The 23,300-nt window shown below is 36.9% G+C and overlaps 1 protein-coding gene across 1 annotated transcript; it reads left to right on the forward strand.

The window, feature by feature from the left end:
- Positions 1-3,070: 3,070 nt before the first annotated feature.
- LOC111892189 (vacuolar-processing enzyme) lies at positions 3,071-9,048 on the forward strand. The gene is made up of 9 exons (XM_023888262.3): positions 3,071-3,340; positions 5,097-5,261; positions 5,368-5,524; positions 5,715-5,800; positions 6,025-6,224; positions 7,015-7,063; positions 7,267-7,488; positions 7,579-7,776; positions 8,587-9,048. The coding sequence occupies exons 1-9, from the start codon at positions 3,146-3,148 to the stop codon at positions 8,767-8,769; spliced, it is 1,455 nt and encodes a 484-aa protein (XP_023744030.1). The 5' UTR covers positions 3,071-3,145; the 3' UTR covers positions 8,770-9,048.
- The last annotated feature ends 14,252 nt before the right edge of the window (positions 9,049-23,300 follow it).

Genomic DNA, 23,300 nt, shown 5'->3' on the forward strand with positions numbered 1-23,300 from the left:
TGAATTCAAGCATATTAAAATCTAATTTGTTTCTCCAATTAAGTATGAATATGAATTTTTTATACAACTTTATGCAATGAGGCATTTGAAGAAATGCATATGGCTAACAACATAAATGGAAGGGAGCTTACATATTGATTATGTAATGAAATCCAATGGAACAAACATTAAGAATAAAGGAAACAATGAGTTTAATGCTAGAGCTTAAGTGGCAACATGAAGCGAATTCAAGAAAGAGATATATCAACATATGGTGTATGATGTTTGTTACTACTACTAACAAAGTTGGATGCTAGCTAAGAACATGAAGTTAACGATAAAGAACTTCATCCCGAATGATGTAAATAAATGTATTTGCTTTAAAAGGATAATTTTTTTAAAAGATTGTAAATATATATTTATTTTAAAAGGGTATTATTGTCATTATCAGTTATATTCATTCCATTCAATGAACTTGTCATGCCTACGAAACATGGAGTAATGATTCATTCCATTCCATCAATGTAAGCAAACATGAAAATGGATTGGTAATGATTCATCCTATTATCTGGTACATTCCATTACATTTTCAATTGCATTCCTTTGTATGATATTTTTCATATTTTTATAATTATTTAATAAGTTTATTCAGATATTTTATCAACTAAACTATTTTATTCAACACAAAATATAACAGAAGGGTAAAATGATCATATCTTGCATTTAACACATTCAATAATTAAACAATATGGTTCTAATGAGAAGCATATTTAAGCTCAAAATAAGATATGACACAGGCAAACAACGAGATAATGACTTAAAAGGGTAATACATTTTTTGATTTGTACACATTTGGTCATTGAGTTTTTTTTGTCTATATTTGCCCCTTAAACCTGTTTAACTGTATAAATTTGGTCCTTATCACTGGCTACTCCAAGTAAGCCCGAAAAAATGTTTTAATAGGGTAATATATTTTTTCACTTTATATATATAGTCCTTAATAATTTTTTTTGCACATTTAGTCTTTAATATTTTTTTATTGAAAACTACGTTCTTATGGTTTTGTATATATTCAGTACTTGTGAGCGATATCTTTACATTTTTCTCACGATACCCTACATAGGGCAATCATTTATATGAATATTGCTCGAGAACATTTTGGGTTAAAAAGTTTTTTCATAGAACCCGGACAGGTGAAAACATTTTCAGAAATAGCAAAAACTAGTCCAAAGCAAATGATCAAATCTCAGGAGGAAATTATTGCAAAGTTACAACAACTTATCCAATCTGAAAAAGATACACATCATATACAAAGCCAGATTGAAAACAATATTTTGAGACAAAAAATAAAAATTCTTGAAGCAAAAAATGTACAACTTATACAAAGGAATGAGAAAAAAGACGAGAAATTAAAAACAACAATATACAGAAATTATGAATGCTTTAAAGCTCGCATTTTAGATCTCCCTTGGAGACAAACGTTGAGACCAGTACTTGATCAGTTCAAAGAATTTGAGCAAATGGTGTCTCAAAAAATTTGTATAGAATTTCCAGCAATTCTATATAAATTACAGCAGAAGATTGTACAGATTGCTTTTCAAGAAATCAATTATAAATGAGTTATAGTAATCCAGAGATTGAATGATGAAGGAGAAGATACTCTTATACTCCTGTTACAGATAAACCTAAAGACTACAGATATGCCAGAAGAACAGATAATTAATTTTTATCACAATGGAATGATAGATTACTTAGAATTCTGCCTCAATAGCAGCACAGAAAGTCTTCTTAATAAATTAGGAAAAACTTTTATTTTAACAGCCGGAAACATCGCGTCTCACAGCGTCAGTCCAATTATTGGGTGCAAAATTTTTTCTTCTTTTCCAGCAGCAGATGAACATACATACAGACCTGCTAGAAAAAGGATTTTCATCACCTAAATAACAGTACAACATGGCTATCTTAAAAAGTTATCATGCAAACAAGATATAAATTTTGGGACTCTGCAAAATCTTTCGAACGAAGATATATGCACAACTCAAAAAACACCTTTACTACCTACAAGTTTTCGTTGGGAAAATTATAAACTCCTAGCAGAAGGACACTACTTACAAATTTGGTCTCATCAAAACTGGCATATGCTCTTGCCATTCAGCGGCGAAGGAGATACACTATTGAGACTAGAAGATATCATAAACAGTGAAGAACAGGTTGACACAGAACCAGGATCACCGATTTCTGTTGATAGTACTCAACGGGATTTTTAGCAAATGATGTTTTTTTCAACAAAGGATACAAAATGATAAGTTTGAACAAATTTAGGGGCCATTTGAGAAAAATGACAAGACATAATAAGTTCAAAGGCCATTTATGAAATTATAATTGTCGTATAGAATTATTATTTCCGACTTCTACTAGAGATGTGCCTTTACTTTATTCGGTGTGTGGTCTTTTCCTACTTTATGTAATGTCATGTTTTGTCTGTCGATAATTTAAGTGTAAATATTACGCTACCCTTTCCTATATAAAGGATTGTAAACGATTGTAAAAATTATCGAATTTTCTTATGAATAAAAAATTATGTTGTTATTTCCCTCATGTCTCTTTAAACACTCTCTTTCCGATTCTCTTAGCCTATCTCTTAAGTTCCTAGTTCTTTCAAGCACTTCATATTATATCCCTTATAAAAAAAAAAAGAAGCTGCTGCTGCACATGCGACTCTGGTTGCTTCCTTTCTCATAGCCTTCCTTGTAAGTTTACTCTTCTTGATTTTAATTTTTGTTCATATTGTTTTTATGGTTTAACGGTAAAACCCGGAAAAAACCGCCATATATATATATATATATATATATATATATATATATATATATATATATATATATATATATATATATATATATATATATATATATATATATATATATTCTTTTAAGTTTATCCCTTCTTTAATAACATGAAGTCATTAGATCAAAAGTAAGATCACTCGGTCAAACAACCCTAGTCATTATATCAATAAAACTAAAAATGGATTATTGAACCCTTTAAGGAGTCATCCGGTTATAGAAACCTTCTTTATGTCTATTATATATACATATAAATAGCTCAAGCTTTAATATCTACAGGAAGATCGTCAACCACTTTAAAAGCTCTCCGGCGAACGAAGAAAATGGATCGTTACGCAATCCTCCTTCTTCTTGCTCCCTTGATCGTCGCAGTGGTTCACGCCCGTGTCTCGGCGGATGATTTCATCAGGTTGCCGTCGGACAAACTTGGTTCCGTTGCCGTGGAAGATGACTCCCTTGGTACACGATGGGCTGTATTGCTTGCTGGATCTAATGGCTACTGGAATTACAGACATCAGGTTATCCTAGCTCCAAACTATTTACTAGTTTACTTGTTAATTTGGTCCTGTTAACTAACAAAATTTCGACGCTGATTGAATTTCCGTGAAGGATTATTTAGAGAAAATTCAATCTATTCCTATATATAAGTGTATATAGAGGTTAATCTAATTGGCCAGTTTTGGATTATGTTATGCTCTGACAGCTGTCACTTTTTTTCTATTGTATTTCGTACATGTGAAGTTACTAGTTTACTGGTTAATTTGGTCCTGTTAACTGTCATGCTGTTGTATTTTCTTTGTCCTGTTAATTGATTGGTTGCCAAAATCAATCTTTTGAAAGTCATGCCTGTAATAAGGGCTATAAATCTTTATGCAGTCCCACATAAGCCTCCTGCTAGTAAGAAGGTGAGATTGATAAGTGAGGTGTGATGATCATTCATCTTAGGCTCACCTGCTTGGCTCTGGTGTTACCTCTAACCTCTCTTACCTTGGTTGTGGGAGCTGTTGGTGGAGATAGCCCTTTTTACATCCCTATGCAACTTTTGGGAATGAAACTAGAATATATGTAGGTCACTTCTTTGGTCCAAATAAACATAAAGAGTTAATTTATAGAGAACATCAAACATGCTACAAAACTTACCACTTTTTTCCTTTCTCAATGAGAGAAGCTAGGATGTTTATATGAAAAGAAGTTGCGGCATTATGTTTATGCTCTTATAGATAAAAAAAAAAAAAAAAACCCAACAACATTAGGATTTATAAGCTATATTGTAACAACCCACCTCTCATGGAAAAAAGAGTGAGGATGGTTTGAAGTGGCAGATTCGTGTAACGTGGATAGGCAATGCCCGTCATGGTTTTAAGCTGATGAACAGGTTATTGGGATGATCTCTCTAATTTTAGATTCAGGGGTTGTTACAAAATGGTATCAGAGACAGTAGTAGTAGCCTCTGAATCCCATTATGAGTTCATCGTAATTCCCTCGTCTTTCATGTTTCACAGCTCAGGGGAAATCATACATGTCCAAGAGTGGAACCATTGTTATTTTACCTTTTTAGTAGTCTGTTGTTGTTGAGCTGCTATTAGTAGTGAAAGTCAGGTTAGTGTTTTGAGAGATTGGAATCTTCCTGGGAGGGTTTAGCACCTCGAATTATTCATTTTTTTTTTTTATCCTTTCTGGCTTATTACTTTTGTGTTCTTGTGTGTTGTTTGCTAAATCTGAGCAAGGCATAACAGCATCCTCCTAGGTATTGATTCTGTGTGTAAGCATGCTACCAATAACTTCTGTTATGGATTTAGGATGATTTTTTAGGTTATAAGACTAGTCCCAGTAACATTAGGCATGTTCCTGAAGTTTGGAGCATTATTTTTGTCAACAAATGAAGAAAGATTGAAATACTGGTAGTTGAGTTTGCTGTTTGTATATATATATATATAAAAACATCTATGCAATAGATGAATGGGGATGTGGTGCTACACAACAGATGAAAGCTGTCTATTCTTGGTAAAAAATTTAAATAATTTATTTTAAGATGAAATTGATGAGTTCTGAAAGTTGCTGGCGAAAGGACATTATTAGCATTGGAACGATGGAACAAGAAGTAGGATTAATTATATTGAAATGTGTTATTTATATGCGAAGAATCGTTTACTTTTTTTTACCCATAATCGATGAGTTCCAGTTGCAAAATGGTGTGATGTTTAAATTGTGTTGTATGATTATTCTGTGTTTGTTTGTTGAATAATTAACAAAGGCTTCATTTTTGTTGTTCAGGCTGATGTATGCCATGCATACCAAATCTTGAAAAAAGGTGGCATTAAGGATGAAAACATTGTGGTTTTCATGTATGATGACATTGCAAATAATGAGGAGAACCCCAGGCCTGGAGTCATTATTAATAGCCCAGATGGTGATGATGTATATCATGGAGTCCCAAAGGTTTAATTTTTTTTTTCTTTTGCACTCACTCGCTCACTCATTTCTTGAATGAGAGAGAGAGAGAGAGAGAGAGAGAGAGAGAGTGAGACATATTTGGTGTTTGCAGGATTACACTGGGGAAGATGTGACTGTGGACAACTTCTTTGCTGTTCTGCTTGGAAATAAAAGTGCAGTTAAAGGGGGAAGTGGAAAGGTTGTGAGCAGTGGCCCAAATGATCACATCTTTATATATTATACGGATCATGGTGGTCCAGGTGTGCTCGGTAAGCTTCTCCTAAATTTCAATTTCTTTTCCAAGTGATGCTCATGGAATTGGAAAGTGAAAAAGAAAACTTTATTGTTTGATTATTTTGAACAGACTGCACCTTAATTAATGCTTATGATATACACATTTTTGGAACATGCAGTGTCGGATGATTGTTTTTTTAATACTGGTTACTAATATATCTTCAGGGATGCCAACAAATCCTTACATGTATGCTAATGATCTGATTGAGGTCTTGAAGAAAAAACATGCTTCTGGAACATACAAAAGCATGGTAAGTTTTCCTTTCCTTCACCATCAAATGAGTTTTTAATCCAAAAAATTCTCGTTTGTGGTAAAAGACGTATTGTCAAAGAAATAGTCCTAGAGAGCTTGTCCAGTGCTGTAACAAATATTATATATATATATATATATATATATATATATATATATATATATATATATCAAGTTTTTTATGATGTATTAATAATGTGTATATAAATAATATATGATGTGTAGGTATTTTATCTTGAAGCATGTGAATCTGGAAGTATATTCGAGGGACTTCTCCCTGAGGGTTTAAATATATATGCAACGACAGCATCTGGTCCAGATGAGAACAGTTGGGGTACTTACTGCCCTGGAGATTATCCCAGTCCACCTCCAGAATATGATACCTGTTTGGGTGATTTGTACAGTGTTGCATGGATGGAGGACTGGTATCTTTCTTTTTCTTTATTCTTTATTCTAACTGTAAATATATGTGGAGCCCAAGATTGTCTCACCAAAATAGCCCTTGTACAGAGAAGGGTATTTCATTCAATTCAATTCCAATCCTTTCATTTCTATAAATTACTTAAATACCCTTTCTATTAACATTGTAATATGTTTGTCTCTTCTTTCTATTGTTAAAATTTTGCAATTTCTTTTAATTTTCATTTGTAAAATGATAAATCTATGTTTTGAAAAGTTTTCATGAACAAGACGCTAAGAAAAGGGTTTTATCTAAATATTTCAACAAGTTGTGTGGAAAAAGTGTAATTCTGTTGTTTATTTGTATTTACAAACCAAAGAGAAATATTCAAAAGTTTCCATTCCATTAATTGCCAAGCAAACTTTCAGTTCTGTTAACTTCCAATTCGTTTGATGGATTCCAATTGTGTTATGCGAACTGAATTCCCTTTTGATGTTTGTTTTCACAAGTTTTCTCTTGGATCTTGTTTGAGACAAATCAGGTTTTCCTAATGAGAGACTTCATTTGATTGGACATAACAAAAAATGTTTGGCTATTGATCATATATCTAAAATGCTCTTAAGAAGGACAAAACTAAGAAAACTTAGGATCACTAAAAGTATAAAATAGTGATTGTTAATGGAGGCAGACAAGTCTCCAAAAAAGAAAATATTGCATTTTTTGAGGAGACCCACCCGCACCCGCCCTACAAAGAATTTGTTTTAAGTTGGTCATATCCATATCCTGCCTAACTGGTTCTCTCTCCTTGTTGATAGTGATGTACACAACCTGCGAACAGAAACAATCAGGCAGCAATATCATCTGGTAAGATTTCATTTTGTTTTCATTATACAACCCGATTATGAATTAGAATTAGATGATGTAAATAAAAGGGTTAAAATTCTAGAATGTTTGTTTAAACAACAAAGTTTGCTAGATTTGAATTTAGAAGTAAAAGATTGCTACATGTAAGTTTTGCATGATTCGGTCCTATTAGTTGCATAAGTTGGTACATTGATTTGATGCAGGTTAAAGAAAGAACCTCAAATGGAAATGCTTATTACGGATCCCATGTAATGCAGTATGGGGACTTGCAGCTTAGCAATGATGAAGTGTACTTGTATCTGGGGGCAAACCCCAAAAACCAAAACTTCACATTTGTTGATGGGAAACCATTAACATCAAGATCAAGATCATCTTCAAAAGCAGTCAACCAGCGTGATGCCGATCTCTTACATTTCTGGCATAAGGTTTGTTAGAGATTAGAGATGTGATTGATTCTTTTGGTTTGGTTTGGTTAGTAATATAACCTGTCCTGCTGTGGTGTTGTGATGTGGCAGTACCGCAAGGCTCCGGAAGGATCTGTTAGAAAGATGGAATCTGCTAAACAGTTTGCTGAAGCGATGTCTCACAGGATGCACATCGACAGCAGTATAAAACTTGTGGGGAACCTTTTGTTTCCAATGGAATCCAAGCTGCTCCCACCTGCACCTGCAGGCCAACCTCTTGTCCATGATTGGGACTGTCTTAAAACATTTGTAAGTCTCCCCCCCTCCCCCTCATCCTCCCATTTGCATTTCATTTTATTATTAGCTACTCTTTGATATATCATGGAAAACAAAACCGCTTTCTTTTTCTTTTGACATTTTGTCTCATGGAATCAAAAGAAAAATCCTTAATTCTCATTCCTTACATCTTGGAATGAAATATGATAATTCTAATATAAAACATCATATTTTCATTTACCTAATTTTGTACTGCTACACATACTGACTTTTTAAACTTTTCACTAATTTGATTAAACTCCAAATTTATCTTCTAAACTTAACTAGAAAGTATATATATATAATCTTATTTGGGTAGAGTGAGCTTGCTTTTTATGTTTAGTACTAAATAAAAGTTCCATCATTGCTATTAAATAAACTAGAGCTAAAAAAACTAAACATTCTATTTACATATACTATAAAAATAATTGTATGAAAATTCATTCCATTACTACATTTGAAGCTAAAAAGTATTTTCTTTTTCCTTTGTACATAGAAGATGAGTAATTATAATTAATAGTTTATAGAGCATAGTGTTTGAATCTCTTTTTTTCTGAACAGAATATCTTATGCACTTTCAATTCTTTTATAGCAACCTACTTTACTTTTTTGTTTATTACATAACTGTAGTTTCATTTTTCCTTATTAAGGATTTATCTTCCTAATTACAACATTGTAGTCCGGTTTTTTTAGGACATTTAACTTGAAAAAATCTAGTTATACGTATAGCAATAAACATATGATGGACCAATCATTGGTATAATTGGGTAGATGAATTTGTATCTGATGTTTTCTATGAATTAGGTGAGGAGTTTTGAGACACATTGCGGATCCCTGTCTCAGTACGGCATGAAACACATGCGTTCCATAGCTAACTTTTGCAATGCGGGGATCACAAAGGACCAGATGATGGAGGCGTCATCACAAGCATGCCCCACTTTTCCATCCAATTCTTGGAGTTCGCTTACCAATGGTTTCAGCTCTTGATATCAGATATCAGTTTAACAGAAATAACTATTATTGTATTATTATTGTATTCATGCTTTCAGTCTTTAACTATAACTATATACTTTCCGTCTAGTTTGGTAAAATATTTAGTCCTTTGTACATAGAATATTGAAAGCTTGCATGTTTGCCCTTGTGGCAACCATCTATATAAGTCGGGTCGGGTAACATGTAGAATACTAAAGCATATCCTTCTAGGGGACGGGTCTACCATGAAACTATCTATGTAATGCCTAATTAAGGTTTGTTTGGATTGTTTCCTGTCTTATGACCCAACTTCATAGACATTACTTAATACAGTATACAAATTTGTATTCATAGTATTCAACCCAAACAAATAACTATTAATTCGAAGCCAAAAAACAAGAAATCACCAACTTTCAAACCAGAAGAATATGTTAGATATGGTCTTAAGATAGGAATTTGCTAATTCGAAGCCAAAAAAGAAGAAATCACCAACTTTCAAACCAGAAGAATATGTTAGATATGGTCTTAAGATAGGAATTTGCTGCTATATAATCGCTTAGAATTTCGAATTGATTCAAGTTATTTTAACAAAGAAATGCATACATTGTCTTGCAGTAGTAATCGGATCGGATATTTTAGAGGATTGGATATAATCCCATCTATTTAGTGTTTATTAAGACCGACCCTATTGCCAACAGAATTGGGAAGTCGGTCATTAAAATAAGTTTAGAAAAAAAGAATTCTTTCAGAAAAAAGTCTTATGCATGTACCAACTACAGTGACTGAGTACCTTCATATCATTCAAAACAATTTTCACATCATCTTCACTTATTAAAAACACTTTCCTAATCACTTAGTTGTCGATGGTCACTTCATGTACCAAGAATCCCCCCCCCCCCCCCCCCCCCCCCCCCCCCCCTTAAGTGACCTCCCATCAATCTTCTCACTTCAACAAACCGAAAAACCTCAACAAGGACTTCTAAAATCTTCTAACACCTATCAATCATTCAACCCTTTCTCGCAAGTGATCCTTCACTTCAGTTGAGGTGTAGGTAGATCTATTCACCACATTGAAGATTCCTTCTAAGTGAGCGTTTGTGCATCTTTGGAACTTAGATGCAGGAACAAACTTCTTTTTGGTATACTTGTTTTCACGAAATATGAGACCAAGATCTGGTAGCACCAAATTGGAGTTCTTGAATGCCTTCACTTAATTATTGAATTAGCTCAAATGGAAGTAACTCTACAACATTTGAGATGATTCCATTTAGACCAGCATCAATGGAAGCGAAGTCAAGATGTAAAGATTTTAGAAAGTCGTAAACATTAAAGTAAAGTGGCTTGAAGTGATGATACTTCTCGATCTCCCCATGAATACCCTGTCAATGAAGAACATCTCTTTAGGGATCATGTTCTTAAACTTAACTTGGGTTCTTCAATACTCTTTTCCATTGCACTCAAGAGTATATTGAGTGATCCTTTGAAGGATCTTCTTTTGTAGTACTTTGCATGCTGAGCCTTTTCCAATGACCATACATCCTTAGTTTCTTTTTGATGTTTGTTGCAGAACAAACATATTATTTCAATGAAGAACATCTCTTTAGGGTTCATGTTCTTAAACTCAGCTTGGGTTCTTCAATACTCTTTTCCATTGCACTCAAGAGTATATTGGTAGAAGTGTGATCCTTTGAAGGATATTCTTTTGTAGTACTTCGCATGCTGAGCCTTTTCCAATGACCATACCTCCTTAGTTTCTTTTTGATGTTTGTTGTGGAACAAACATATTCTTTCAACTTCTAAAGGAAATATCTTGGATTTAAGAAGAGTTAGATCAAAGTCATCAAAGAGTTAGAAGAATGCGCCATTTAGAGATAGAGGAATGTCCCAATAGTTGTTCTTGGAATGAGATGCGAAGTTGGAATGAGGAACATAATCTTCATCCATCAGTTGCGAATGAGATTTACCCATGATTGGACTAATTTTTCATCCATAATGATGTCCACTCCATAGTTTTGAAATATTTATTCTACGAACTTTGAAACTCTCTAATCCATTTTCTTTTGCACCATAGTAGGATAATCAATATCCTTGTATTATGAATATTTGATCTCAACATTTTTATGAACTTGTATTGTGGCATAGATTAGAGGGGGAAGAGGGAATTATGTTGTCTTTGGTGGAGTGGAAGGAACCTCGGCTCGAATGATGGGGGAGTTATCCCTATGGATTCATTGGATGAGAGATTGACTAAAGTTAGTTGAATCTGTGGTGAAGTTTGATCATTACAGTGGGATTATTTCATCAGTCTTTCCTCTTTTGAGAAAGATGTCCCTACCCTCTCCTCAAATTTGTTACCTTTGAAAGATTGTAATAGATTAAGTACTTTTGAGAACGATGATTGCGTATGGGCGTCTATAATGCCCGGTCTCCAGGTAAAATTCTTAAGATATAAGTATTGTTGAGTTTGTGAGCTGTCATGGTATGTTGGTCCTACCATGGTGAGCTTTGGGCACGGGATTTCCCCCCTTGTATGTTGGGCATATATATGGTACGTTGGACGTACTTGAGCCATATGTAAACATTAAAATTTAGGATTTGGACCCTAATTAAGCAACCTTATGCCCCAAGGTTCTCTCATTGTCAGGTTACATTGTCCCTAAAAGCAATATCTCGAACCCTAATCCATTTTTAGAGAGAGTTTATCCTTGTGTGTGTTTGGTGCATCTTGAAGAGGAAGAAGCCTGGTGAAGGAGCATTGATCAAGTTGGAGCTTGTAGATCCAGACTTTATTCATCCTTCTCAACTTTCTAGAGGTATAAAGTCTTGACGTTAGCTATTCTATGCTTAGATCTAGGACTAGTTGAGATTTGAGCATATTTTGGTCCCAGGAGTGAGTTCTTGTGAGTAAATGTTACTCCAGAAGATTTAAGTCGTCTCTTTTGATGTTTTTAAGGGTCCAAGTTCATAAAGTTAGCATCTTGATGGTTGTAGATCAACCATACATGAGCTAATGATCATTTGATGGAAGTAGAATGCTAAATCTTAGGTGTGAGTCTCTTTGAGACATGAAAAGGCATCAAGTTGGTGACTTTATTGTTTGACATTCCCTAAGAGCTAGATCTATAAAATGGATGTATGGACTTAAAGCATTAAGTGCTTAATGGCGATTTGGCAAGCTGGAGCGTATGTCAGGCGTACGCTGAGCATACACATCTCAGTCTCTGTTTTGCTTTAGTAGCGAAGCTGAACGCAGGGCGTACTCAGGTGGTATGCTTAGCATACTCACCAGACGCCTTCCTTTTTGGATTTTAGGTCTCTTGGGATTTTTTGGGCCTAAGGTCTTCTGGGCTTGGGCCATGGGTTGGCGGGGGGGGGGGGGATTAAGGGAAGGGTAGAATGGTCTTTTACCCTAGGATTTGGGGTTAAGGATTCAAATTCTCAATTATCTTTTATGGTCTAATTGTTAATTAGGGTTTTATTATTTGTGATTTAGTGCGGGGATTTTCCAGTTCAGTAGTCTGAGTGTTATTTGTTATCAACAGATTGAGGTGAGTCTTCTCACAGTGTTTCGCGGGTCGAAGGTACCAATTCTGACCCATAGATTATTGTTATTATGTCACAACTGTAAATTTTGAGCCATGTAATCTATACATTCAAGTTAATGTGAATCCAAAAACTTCAATCAAATACAACATGCTAGAACTACAAATAGTCATCAAACAATTGGAGACCCTAGAAGTTCTTATTAAGTCTAATTTAGGCTAGAACTTCCTTATTGGATCCAAATGGGCCAATAAGCTTCCAATTAGACTATCATGGGCTTAGAGCCCTAATTGGACTCTAATTGGACCCACACTTATTTATTTTAACATTTTAGGTCATGTTGGGCCTAGAATGAAATGGATTAAGAGCTTTAATACATGAGAAACCTAAAACTAGTTCAAGAAAAACATAAAAATCCTACTACATTCTCTTAAGCTTAAAACACACCCTAATTAACACTAATATTGGGCTTAGGAGCAAAAAGCCCAAAAATCTTTTTTTTCCTTCCCATTCTCGGCCCAAGGCCCAAACCCAAGAAGGAGTTGACTTTCAAGTGACACCTCATCTTTACCCATAGGATATCCATGCATTATTCTCATTTCTCCATGCATTTCACTTCAAAGATCACTTCCATTCTTCCCTCTCCCTCCCCATTCTTGTTTTGGCCGAGAGCATCACCACACACACACAAAACACTCACAAACTCTCTCTAAAATTCACTCAAGACTTCTTCCTCTTCCCTCTCCAAAATCTCGAGTTCTAGGAAGCTTTCAAGAGGAAATCTCTACAATATTCTTCATCTAAGGTAAGATTATGCATAGATCTATGGTTTAAATTCTTTTGTTATCAAAATCCTTCCCTAATCTATACAAAAATCGTGATCTTACACCCTAGAATCATCTCAAAACTCAAGATCTTCATCAAAGGGAGCCAAGGCCAAAAACACTTCATTTTTCTTCCATCTTTTCTTCCAAAAACCGAGTCAACACCCCAAGGTGAGATTCATACCCCTATTTTCTGTTTTTATGAGTTTTATGGGGGGGGGGGGGGGGGAATACAAGTGAAAGTGTAGATCTATATGTGTTTGTATGCCTTGTATGATTTCCATGCTTATATGTATGCTTTTATGTGTTTTTATGTTGGATCTAGCCTTAAAACCCATCAAAACCCAGATATATCTTGTGTTAAATGATTTTAGCTTCAAATATATTTCTAAACACAAAGTGCTTCAAGAAAAATGGCTAAGTGGTTTAGTAACAATTTTCTTTGGGTTAAAAACACAAATTTTGGGCCTAAAATGTGAAAAATGCAAAAATAAGGGCCCAAATTGACATTTCACAGATTCTGATGGATCAAATGTGCCAAAACAGTTTCCATAAAACTATTTCTGGAATTATATTCAATTAGAGGATTAAAAACATAAATTTCAAGCTTATTGGGCTAAAAATGAAAATTTCGGCCCAAGGAGGCCCATTATGCGAATTTTTCTGTTTTGGAGGGCCAAAACTGTGAATTTCTGTAAAACAGTGGACTATAAGTGTCCCAAATCCTTTTCAAAGGTTTAAAATGCTTTTTAAATTTAAAAAGGACCAAAGTTGCAAAAATTTTCAAATTTGGGCCAAAATTGTCAAAATTGCGAAAAGAAGGGCTAAAACCGAGAAAAACTGCATTTTCAGGGACTTAAACTGTTTTCTATGAAAAATATGCTGGAAAATATTAATTTCAATACTTTTTGGTGTTAAAATGTCAAGAAAAATAATTTAAGGACCAAACCGGGAAATATTACATAAAAAGGGTTGAAAATGTAAATTTTACAAATAATGAGGGGCTGAAAACAGAAATATTTCAAGGCTGATTCATTATGTACAATTTGATCAAATAATGACACCGCGACTATCGACGAAATACAACTCATTACAATACCAAAAGTCGTTGCTAAACGAATTGGCTCGGTCTCGAGCCAATGGAAACCTACAACTACTAACTCTTCGATACTACGATCATACAAATAACGTTTGGTAATACATATACATACGAGTGTGCACAGACGTCTACGCACCATCTTCGGGCCCCAAAAGTGTAAAATCTTGCTTGTTGGGCCTAGCTAGCCCAATGACCTGATCTTAAGGCCCGAAGACACATATTTTCTACGGAGTGTTGAGTTTTACCGACTCGGCACAACGTAGAGTGACTTTCAATGGCTTGTACCACTGGTCCCCAAGGGTCCATGGTATTGCTAGAAGAGTCTGCATATTTTACGAGGTGGGTCGGGGACCCCTCGCACGCATATTTTTCCCCAACCGGTTAATGGAGTTACCGGGGTCTTCGTGACCTCTTTCTCTTCGGATGTGGGACTACACTTAGTCAGGGCGATTGGATAACGTGATTAGTACGGACGACGCCTTCGGGTTCGTTAGTATAACTATAAACTGGGCGTTTGTGTAATGCGGGTTTGTAGTAAATAATCATTGCTCGAGAACCTTCCAACGTCGCCTGGGACTGACACTGCTATTTTCGTAATGTTTTCAACGCAACTTAATGGATTCCAAAAGAACTAGGGGAACATCGGGTTTCCCTAGGGTTTTTTTTATTACATACAGATTTGAAACGCATACATCTTCAATGAACATTTTTTTAAAAGTATAGAAACAAACAAGCATACCTATGGATCTTCACAAACGTTTTCGAAAGCATTTCTTTTCAGAAAATATCGGATTTTCTGGTGGTTTTTCAAGCAATATAAACATTCGATTTCAAACACTATTTATGAACTCACCAACATTTCGTATGTTGACGTTTTTCAAAATACTTGTATTCTCAGGGAACCAGTGAATCAAGGAAAATCATACTCAGTGACGGTTGCAGTTTATTTTTGTATGAATTGAACAAATTAATTTTTGGGGAATGTAATGTTAAAACAATGTATGATATGTAAACACTACTGGTTGTAATATGAAATGAATGGTGACGAATGTTGTTATGTTTCGTATATATTCAATGTTATGGTATGCAATTGAGTCACGACAGCCCCCGGACGTTTCCGCCGTCTGGTTCGGGGGTGTGACATATTAGAATGCTAGCTATCTACATGACTCTTTGATGGTTTGTATGTATTTGTATGTGTGCCGGGCGAGGCCTGATGAGTATGTTGGACAGGGCCCATCGCATGTTATTGGAAGATCTATAGCGGGCGGGGCCCAATGTCGGGTAGGGACCAATATAGGTCGGGGTGGGGCCCATTGTATGTATGATATTTGGTATTTTAAGGGAAATTCGATAAGCTTCGTGCTTACGGTTTTCAGGTACTTCCTGTTCGAATGGGAAGAACTCGGGATGATCGTATTGCACACACCATGTTTTCCGCATTATTGACTCCGATGTATTTTGGATATGTATGATATACTTTGATTTCCCATTTTGGTTTCTGTGAACAAGTGCTAGATGGATGTTTATCTAATATAAAAATGAAAATTTTGGTTATAAATTTATGGACGTTACAAGTTGGTATCAGAGCCTTGGTTTGAGGGATTCGGGTATACTCTCGGGTGTGTCTGAACTCAAATTGAGGAATTGGTAAGTCTTTCATAAAAGAAAATGTTTTCTAAAATATTTTATAATAAAAGAAAGGGGTGTGGCGCATGCAATCGACCGAGCTCAAGTAAGTCTTCCCAAAATACCGATACATGTTATATGTTTTGTGTTGTGATATGAGAATCACATGATAGATTAGGGATAAGGATCTACTTAGGATTGCATGATAGAATGCTAGGAGAGATGCCTTTATGTTCCTATTGTATGACCTTTTAGATCTACATGCTAGTATTGGATCAGTTATCGAACAAAATGGCCTGTTTAGGTTATGCCTTGATTCGGATTACTCAATGCTCGAATGTTGTGTGCTTTGTTCTTTTAGGAGTTCTCATTAATATCGGCTAACTATTAAGCGAATGTGTGAGGTTACATACTATCAAGACTAGACAATTTTAGAAGGTTAGGCTTAACTTTATTGCACAACTCTTGTTTGAGTCCAACCGTTGTAGTGTGAGACCTTCCAATTGAAGAATTATCAAGTATCATTAATATGTAATTGTATTCGTGAGGTGGTTAGGAGGTATTATAGGGAATTCCTTCTGTAACTGATAGCGAAGAGTTGTGTGATGGTAGCCCTAGGAGATGTCTCGGTGTAGTGAGTGTTTGCTATGTAAATGGTAGTCCGGATTGCTAAAAAAGTTACTTGGAGGATTTGGGATGATCTTTGAGGAAAGTACAGATAAATGTGGAAGGTAGTATTGGGACCGTACCATTGGAAGAAAAGGACTCGTACTCGAATCAAGGAAAGTCATGATGGGACCAAGGAAACTTGTAGTGTTTGGGAATCTTCGAGTGTTTTCTAATGGTTTGTTTGGTTTATTTTCAGTATGGTGATCACTCGAGGAGGTTCAGGTTCTGGTGAGGGATCAAGTTCGGGCTCTAGAGTCGGATATGTGGATGATAATATGCAAGAGTTCATATCGTCTGATTCCCTGCAACATTCAAAAGTAGGCTCCTATGATCTTTGGTTCGATCAAGGAGGGTATTATGGAATTGATGGATGAGCGGTTGAGCGCATTCCTAATTGAGATGGTGGCTTTGGTGGGTGCATGCTCTTTGACTTTCCAAGAGTTTTGTGCATGTGGGGCTCTTGATTTCTTTAGGAAGAAGGACCCCATTGCTAGTAGATGGTGGTTGGCGGACATTAGGAACGCCTTTCGGTCTAGCCTTTGTCCCGAGGAGGCGAAGGTCAGACTTGCATCCTGTCTTCTGAAGGACAAAGCTCGTGATTGGTGGGAGGAGGTAGGCCACGCCTTGGGAGGCGAGGCTGTCGAGGCAATGACATGGGATGACTTTATAGTGAGGTTCATGGATGAGTTTGCACCAGTGATCGAGGTCCAGTAGTTGGCGAGGAAGTTTCTGGACCTTCGCCAGACTACTGAGACAGTGGTAGAGATTACTACCATGTTTAGGGAGAAGGCCTTGCTAGTTCTGCAATATGTGGTGGTAGAGGAGATGAAGAAGGCCCGATATCAAGATATGTTGAAAGATGAGATACGGGAGTTTGTGAGTATATCTAGCTGCCAAACATTGGAGGACATGATAGCTCGGGCTCACGAGCGGGAGATTGTTTTTGGAGTATGTGAGGAAAAGGAAGTCGGTTCAGGCTCAAGCATCAGAGGGTTCGGGCAAGAGGCCCAAGGGTTATGATTCAAGATTGAGGGGACAGCAGGGTCGGGGCCGCTCTGGCAAATGCGGTAGGATGCATGATTGGGTCTTTAGGGCGGGTGGTTCTCGCTGCTTCAAGTGTGGCATGACGGGTCACTTCAGCAGGGGATTACACTATCACCACCACCACCTAGGTATCTAATCTGATTTTCTTTCATTATAGCCAGAGGGGAAAAAAGAAGGCCAACTGCCCAAGTTTAGCAGTGGTAGGACTAGTTGCAACACCTGCCCCGACGACTTTGAGGATCACTGATGGCCGCCAGGACAAGACAGAGGTGCTAGTTATGAGGAGCAAAGCATTTCAGCTGACAACTGAGGAGGTTCGTGCAGCACCTGATGTGGTTACATGTAAGTATTTGATGAGATATAATCTCTAGATCGTCTAGATCTTTACAGGTTAATCAATGAAGAACAAACAATAATATCAAACAAGACAATGAACACAAGATAGAATCAATATAATGCTGGTGATTCAAACGTAGTCACGCCTCATCAGAGCTCGATTAAGAACTTCCACTGTAGAGGCGAGCTAGGGTTTACAATACTATAATGAGAATCATAAAAGAGTTTTTTCCTAATGCATGCATGCACCCTAAATACTAAAACCCTAGAATAAAATAATACACGGTTGGATAGGCCCAAACCCATTACAAAACTGGGCTAACGAAAAACGAGCCCAAGACAAAACATCCAAATCACAACAATCTCCCCCTTTGCGTCAATTGGGGCGAGACCTTCAATTTGGTTAATGGACAGCTGCTCGCTTCACTACCTTGAGCAAGCATGGAATCACAGCAAGAAGAACATGGAAAAAATGGATATACCATCTTATCATATTTGTGAAGTACTTCTTGTCGCTTTCACTATTCTGCTTACATCTGTGAATGATTCCCAGAACATACTCCAAGCACAAAGTAGTAAAGAGATGTTTATCAATTAGAGTGATCAAGCATTTCTTACCATCTTGCTTAGTGAACATCATCGAGTTTAACACCGGGTCAATCTTTCCCATTGTCATCTTTTTGACATCGCTTGCAGAACCAACAGGAAAAATGATAGGCTTCTTTCTGAGAACCGAAGTGACCTCTTGATCCATCTTAGCTACCTCCAGAATGTAGCAGACTAACAATCTTTTCAGATGATCAATTATTAGCTCGTACTCAACTGGGTTGGAGAGAAGAATGTTGTGCAAAAAAATCCAATCATGAGGATTGAGATTAGGTAGATCAGAAAGGGAGAAGGTATGCTCGGACATGGTCGAACCTCTAGTAACCTTGAACTTGACATTGATGAATTTCCCTGCTGCTTGAGGCTTAAGGACCCGAACTGTGACAATTTTCTGAGCGCTCCAAGTAAGATATTAAGGTTGAGAAAACTCCAAATAGTAGTCGATTAGCTCACGATCAACCTTCGGGTCTGGATGTGGTACTTCTATGATAGGAAGAAAGCAGTGAAAAACGAACGCTTTCCAAGTGATAGGCATATTAAACTGAGAGTCCCTTGTGTTTTCACAATCCAAAGACACTACCGGCTTAAGCCAATGAGTGCTAGGAGATTCGATGGCTTCTTTGATCAGCTTCTCCAGAGTCCAGAAGGGAAAGAGGGTTTTCTTGCTTTCTAGGAGATCATGAGCCTCCTTTGATCTTGTTTCTTTCTCTTCATCTTCCTTTACAATATTGGCGTTGAGATCGATTTCCCTTTCCCTTGCCTTTCGCTTTAGAGCTTCAACTATTGTTTCCTCTTCCTCATCACTGTCATCCACAATACCCTTGCCTTTATCCTTAAGGCCCGAACCTAAAATATGCTTAGTCTTCTGTTGTTCTGTGACAACCCGAAGTTTATTCCATCGATGTAACCCGTATTTGTCAATAAAAGCCGTCTTTATCGATTCGTTTCGTTTACGTCTTAAATTAGATTATTTAATTTGAGACCTTTATTATGACCTCGTGAGTGTTCAAACCCATTAGTAATGCATGAAAACACCCCAAATTATTATTTGGAAAATTTTTAGTTTTATCCCGTCGGGTTACAAACAACTAAATCGGGTACGACCAAAAGCCCCGTTTAACGTCGGTATCGGGTAGATTTCCACCGGGTCTCAAACTCTAACCATATTTAAAGTTGAGTGAACCTCATTTGAGACTTTTTCACACTCTCTCACTACTCTCTCTCTCTCTACAAACTCAATCTTGATCCAAATTCACCCCCATTTCAAGCTCCAATTTGGTAAGAAATCCATCCTAGCTCATAGTGTATCATCTTTAGCTTCCAAATTCGTCATTAAATCATGAAATAGGAACAAGAACATGTGTTTACGGCCCTGGAATAGCCCCAAACCCTAAACACACATAAATGGGGTTTTGAAGCCCCAAAGCCCTCCCAAATCACTTCTAGAGCTTGATATGACTTAGGGGCTTACAAGATTGGACTTAGAACACCAAAACCTTAACTTTTGAGGGGTAAACATGAGTTTACGGCCCAAGAACATGCTTGGACCGTAAACCCTCATTCATTGGCCGTGAACACCTTTTAAGGTGTTAAGATGCCCCTTAAACACCTCATAAGCCTTGGAATAATGTCTAGAACCATCCACCAATGTGTTAAGGGCCTTAAACATGAAAGAAACCATCCCCTTAGGAGTTCATGACCGTAAACCCCCCAAGGAATGGTTCCTGGGCCGTAAACTCCTATAGGGTGGTCAAATGGTGCCCTAACTTCCTTTCATGGCTTGTACTTTCAACTAGAACCTCTTATGCTTAACATAGGACCACCAAATCACAAAAGGAATGATTATGTGAGAGTTCACGGCCATAAACTCCTAGTTTACAGTCGTAAACTACTTTATATGGTCCATATGTTGATCAAACCCCTTCCAATGCCGTAGAACTAAACCTAGCATCACCCCACAAGTGTTGTAAGACCATTTAGCACCCAAGAACACCCTACCCATGAGTTTACAGCCGTAAACACATGGGGATATGGTCTTAGGGCCGTAATCTCCATTAGGAGTTTACTCTTGAAGAGAAAACTCCATAAGTAGGCCATACACACCCTTAGATGCTACCCGGATCACTCCTAACACTTGAAATGAAATGTTTTCTTGCCTCGGAGTGTATATTCTTATCTAATTAGTAGTTCAAGGTATAATTAGATACAATTGTGTATCTCTTCATATTACATAGGAACCTCGCATGTAATCAAGCCCCGAACTGACACTTAGCATCCAACCGACACATTTCTCGTCTGGTGAGTTCATACCCCTACACTTTTTTCCGTGTTTTCAATGTTTTTAGGGGGTAATACAAGAAAAAGTACAAGGAAATCTTGTACTCAAACTTATGATTTTATTGGAAATGTTTCATATTTCGTATGCTTTTAACATTGGAAATCGTATTAACCTACTGTTTAACTTGCAGAGTTAATTTTCGAACTATTTGTGAAACCCATTATAAAATGTTGTATTTTATCTTCATAAATGAGTTTTCACATCATTATTGTTAAAAGCATTAGCTTAGAAATTTCGAAACGTCCTTGGTAACACTCCCCGTAAATACGAGAGTGAAGGACTTCAGCACTTTAGATCTGTCCTTGATAACACTCTCCTTAGATACGAGAGTGAAGGACTAGTAAACAGAGTTTTCCGTATTATTATTACTTTTTAAATGTCCTTGGTAACACTCCCCTTAGATTCGAGAGTGAAGGACAAATTTTAAAATTCATTAATCTTAAGGTTGGAGACACGTCCTTGGTAACACTCCCCCTAGATACGAGAGTGTAGGACTACCCTTGTAACCAGAATCTCCTGGAGGGAGAGCGTGACTTGAGTATATAGATCTATACGGGATTGACAACCCCGCACCTGGCTGCTAGCTACAGTCGGACCGAAAGGTCCAAGGGTGACAAAAGTCATAAAACGATACAGGCCCCGTTCCAAGCCTTATCTAGTCTATTGTATGGTTATGGAACTCGCAACTTAGATTATGAAAACTTTTCTACTTACTTATTAGTTTTATATACGTGTTAAAACTAATGTACTTTACAAGGATAACCAGGTTTTCAGAATCACTACAAGTATGGTAGATACTTGTACACTTCATTCCGGATCGATAACCAACCACCAAGTTTTAGGAAAATAAGGGTTTTTCCTGGGATAACTTAACTGTTCTTAACCAAAATGGGTAACATTAGATAACTAGACTTTTCTTATAAGAAAATATGGGATTTTTTTAGGATAACAACTTTTTCAGAAAACCAAAGGAAACTTGTTCATTTTCAGAAAACAAATCGCTTATGAACTCACCAGTTTTATGCTGATTTTCAAACTGCTTGTATTCTCATGTCCGCATTAGACAGGTACCACATGATCTTTTGGAGAAGACGGAGTGTTTAGAAGTCACATCTTAACTTTTGTTCATTTTGGGATGTATATATAAACATGTATAACTTGGTTTTCAAACAAATGTAAATACTTCTATGTAATGTAATGGTTATGTTTACTACGGTTACTATGTACATTGGTTGTGATACTTAACATGACGTCACCTCCGCCCTGGAACGTTTCCACCTTTGGTTTCGGGGTGTGACAGATTGGTATCAGAGCCAAGTTTATAGTGAACTAGTATACTGAACCTCACATGGTATAAGACTATAAACACTAAGGGGCCAAAGTGCTCTGAACTAAAAGTATACTTTAAAATATAAGTATTTTTCAAAAGTATACAAGTATACATAGCCGCCGGAATCCGTAACCTCGAGTAGAACAAAACATAAGTAATTGGGTGTTGTACACTGCGGTTAAACCTGAGTAGTTATGTAGTTGAGACTAGGGTCAATATAGCCTGATCAACTATATTCATTCGAGACACGGCCAACATGTGCTTGGGAGTGACTGTGGTATGCAGCATGCCTAAAACTTACCTAATATCCAAACAACGAGTCATCATCGCATCGAAACGTAAAATACTATGGGAGTATTTTAGCCAAAAACTGAATATGTTGCATAAATTCATTCTGAGTATTGCTACTCGTTCCTTCTTTAGCGATAGTTTATTTGCTATGATAACTCTTTCCTGCTTATCGCTTATAGAACCCTATATCTGTCATAATGAGATATCTCTTGTTCCATATCTCTTAATTCAATTTAGACGACTTATAATCCTCTCATTCCTAGCTATTTTTAGATCAAGATGCCTCCAAGGAAAAGACCCAGCTCAAAGAACAACAATCCTCCTCCACCAACACCTCCTCCTCAATTTGATCCTGTGATGTTCCAGGCAGCTGTTACTGCCGCAGTGGCAACCACCATGTCTCAAGTGAACCCCGGTGGCTCTGGTGGTTCAGGAGGTGGTACCCAATCCCAAAACCAGGAAGGTAGCCAGGGACACCGGAAGGAGTGTTCCTATAAAGACTTTATGAACGCGAAACCCACATCTTTTGATGGCAATGGAGGTGTCATTACCCTACCTCGATGGTTCGAGAAAACCAAATCTATTTTCGAAATCTGTGCCTGATCTGAATCTGATAAGGTGAAGTTCGTCGCCTGCACTTTCACCGATAAAGCTCTGACTTGGTGTAATGGCCGAGTCAAATCCCTAACCCTACTTGTAGCCAATGCTATGGGTTGGGAGGTCATGAAGGAGCTTTTGATTGTAGAGTACTGCCCTCGGGGCGAAATGCAAAAGCTAGAGCATGAACTCGGGAACCTGAAGATGAAGGGTTCCGATATCACCGCTTATACTTCAAGA

This window comes from Lactuca sativa, chromosome 5, assembly GCF_002870075.4.
Source record: "Lactuca sativa cultivar Salinas chromosome 5, Lsat_Salinas_v11, whole genome shotgun sequence".
Classification (NCBI taxonomy): domain Eukaryota; kingdom Viridiplantae; phylum Streptophyta; class Magnoliopsida; order Asterales; family Asteraceae; genus Lactuca; species Lactuca sativa.

Excerpts from the sequence above, each read along its gene's own strand:
- LOC111892189 (XM_023888262.3), top strand. The coding sequence starts at position 3,146 with ATGGATCGTTACGCAATCCTCCTTCTTCTTGCTCCCTTGATCGTCGCA. Across the intron at positions 6,225-7,014 it reads GTTGCATGGATGGAGGACTG|TGATGTACACAACCTGCGAA; the intron begins GTATCTTTCTTT and ends CCTTGTTGATAG. Across the intron at positions 7,777-8,586 it reads GGGACTGTCTTAAAACATTT|GTGAGGAGTTTTGAGACACA; the intron begins GTAAGTCTCCCC and ends TCTATGAATTAG.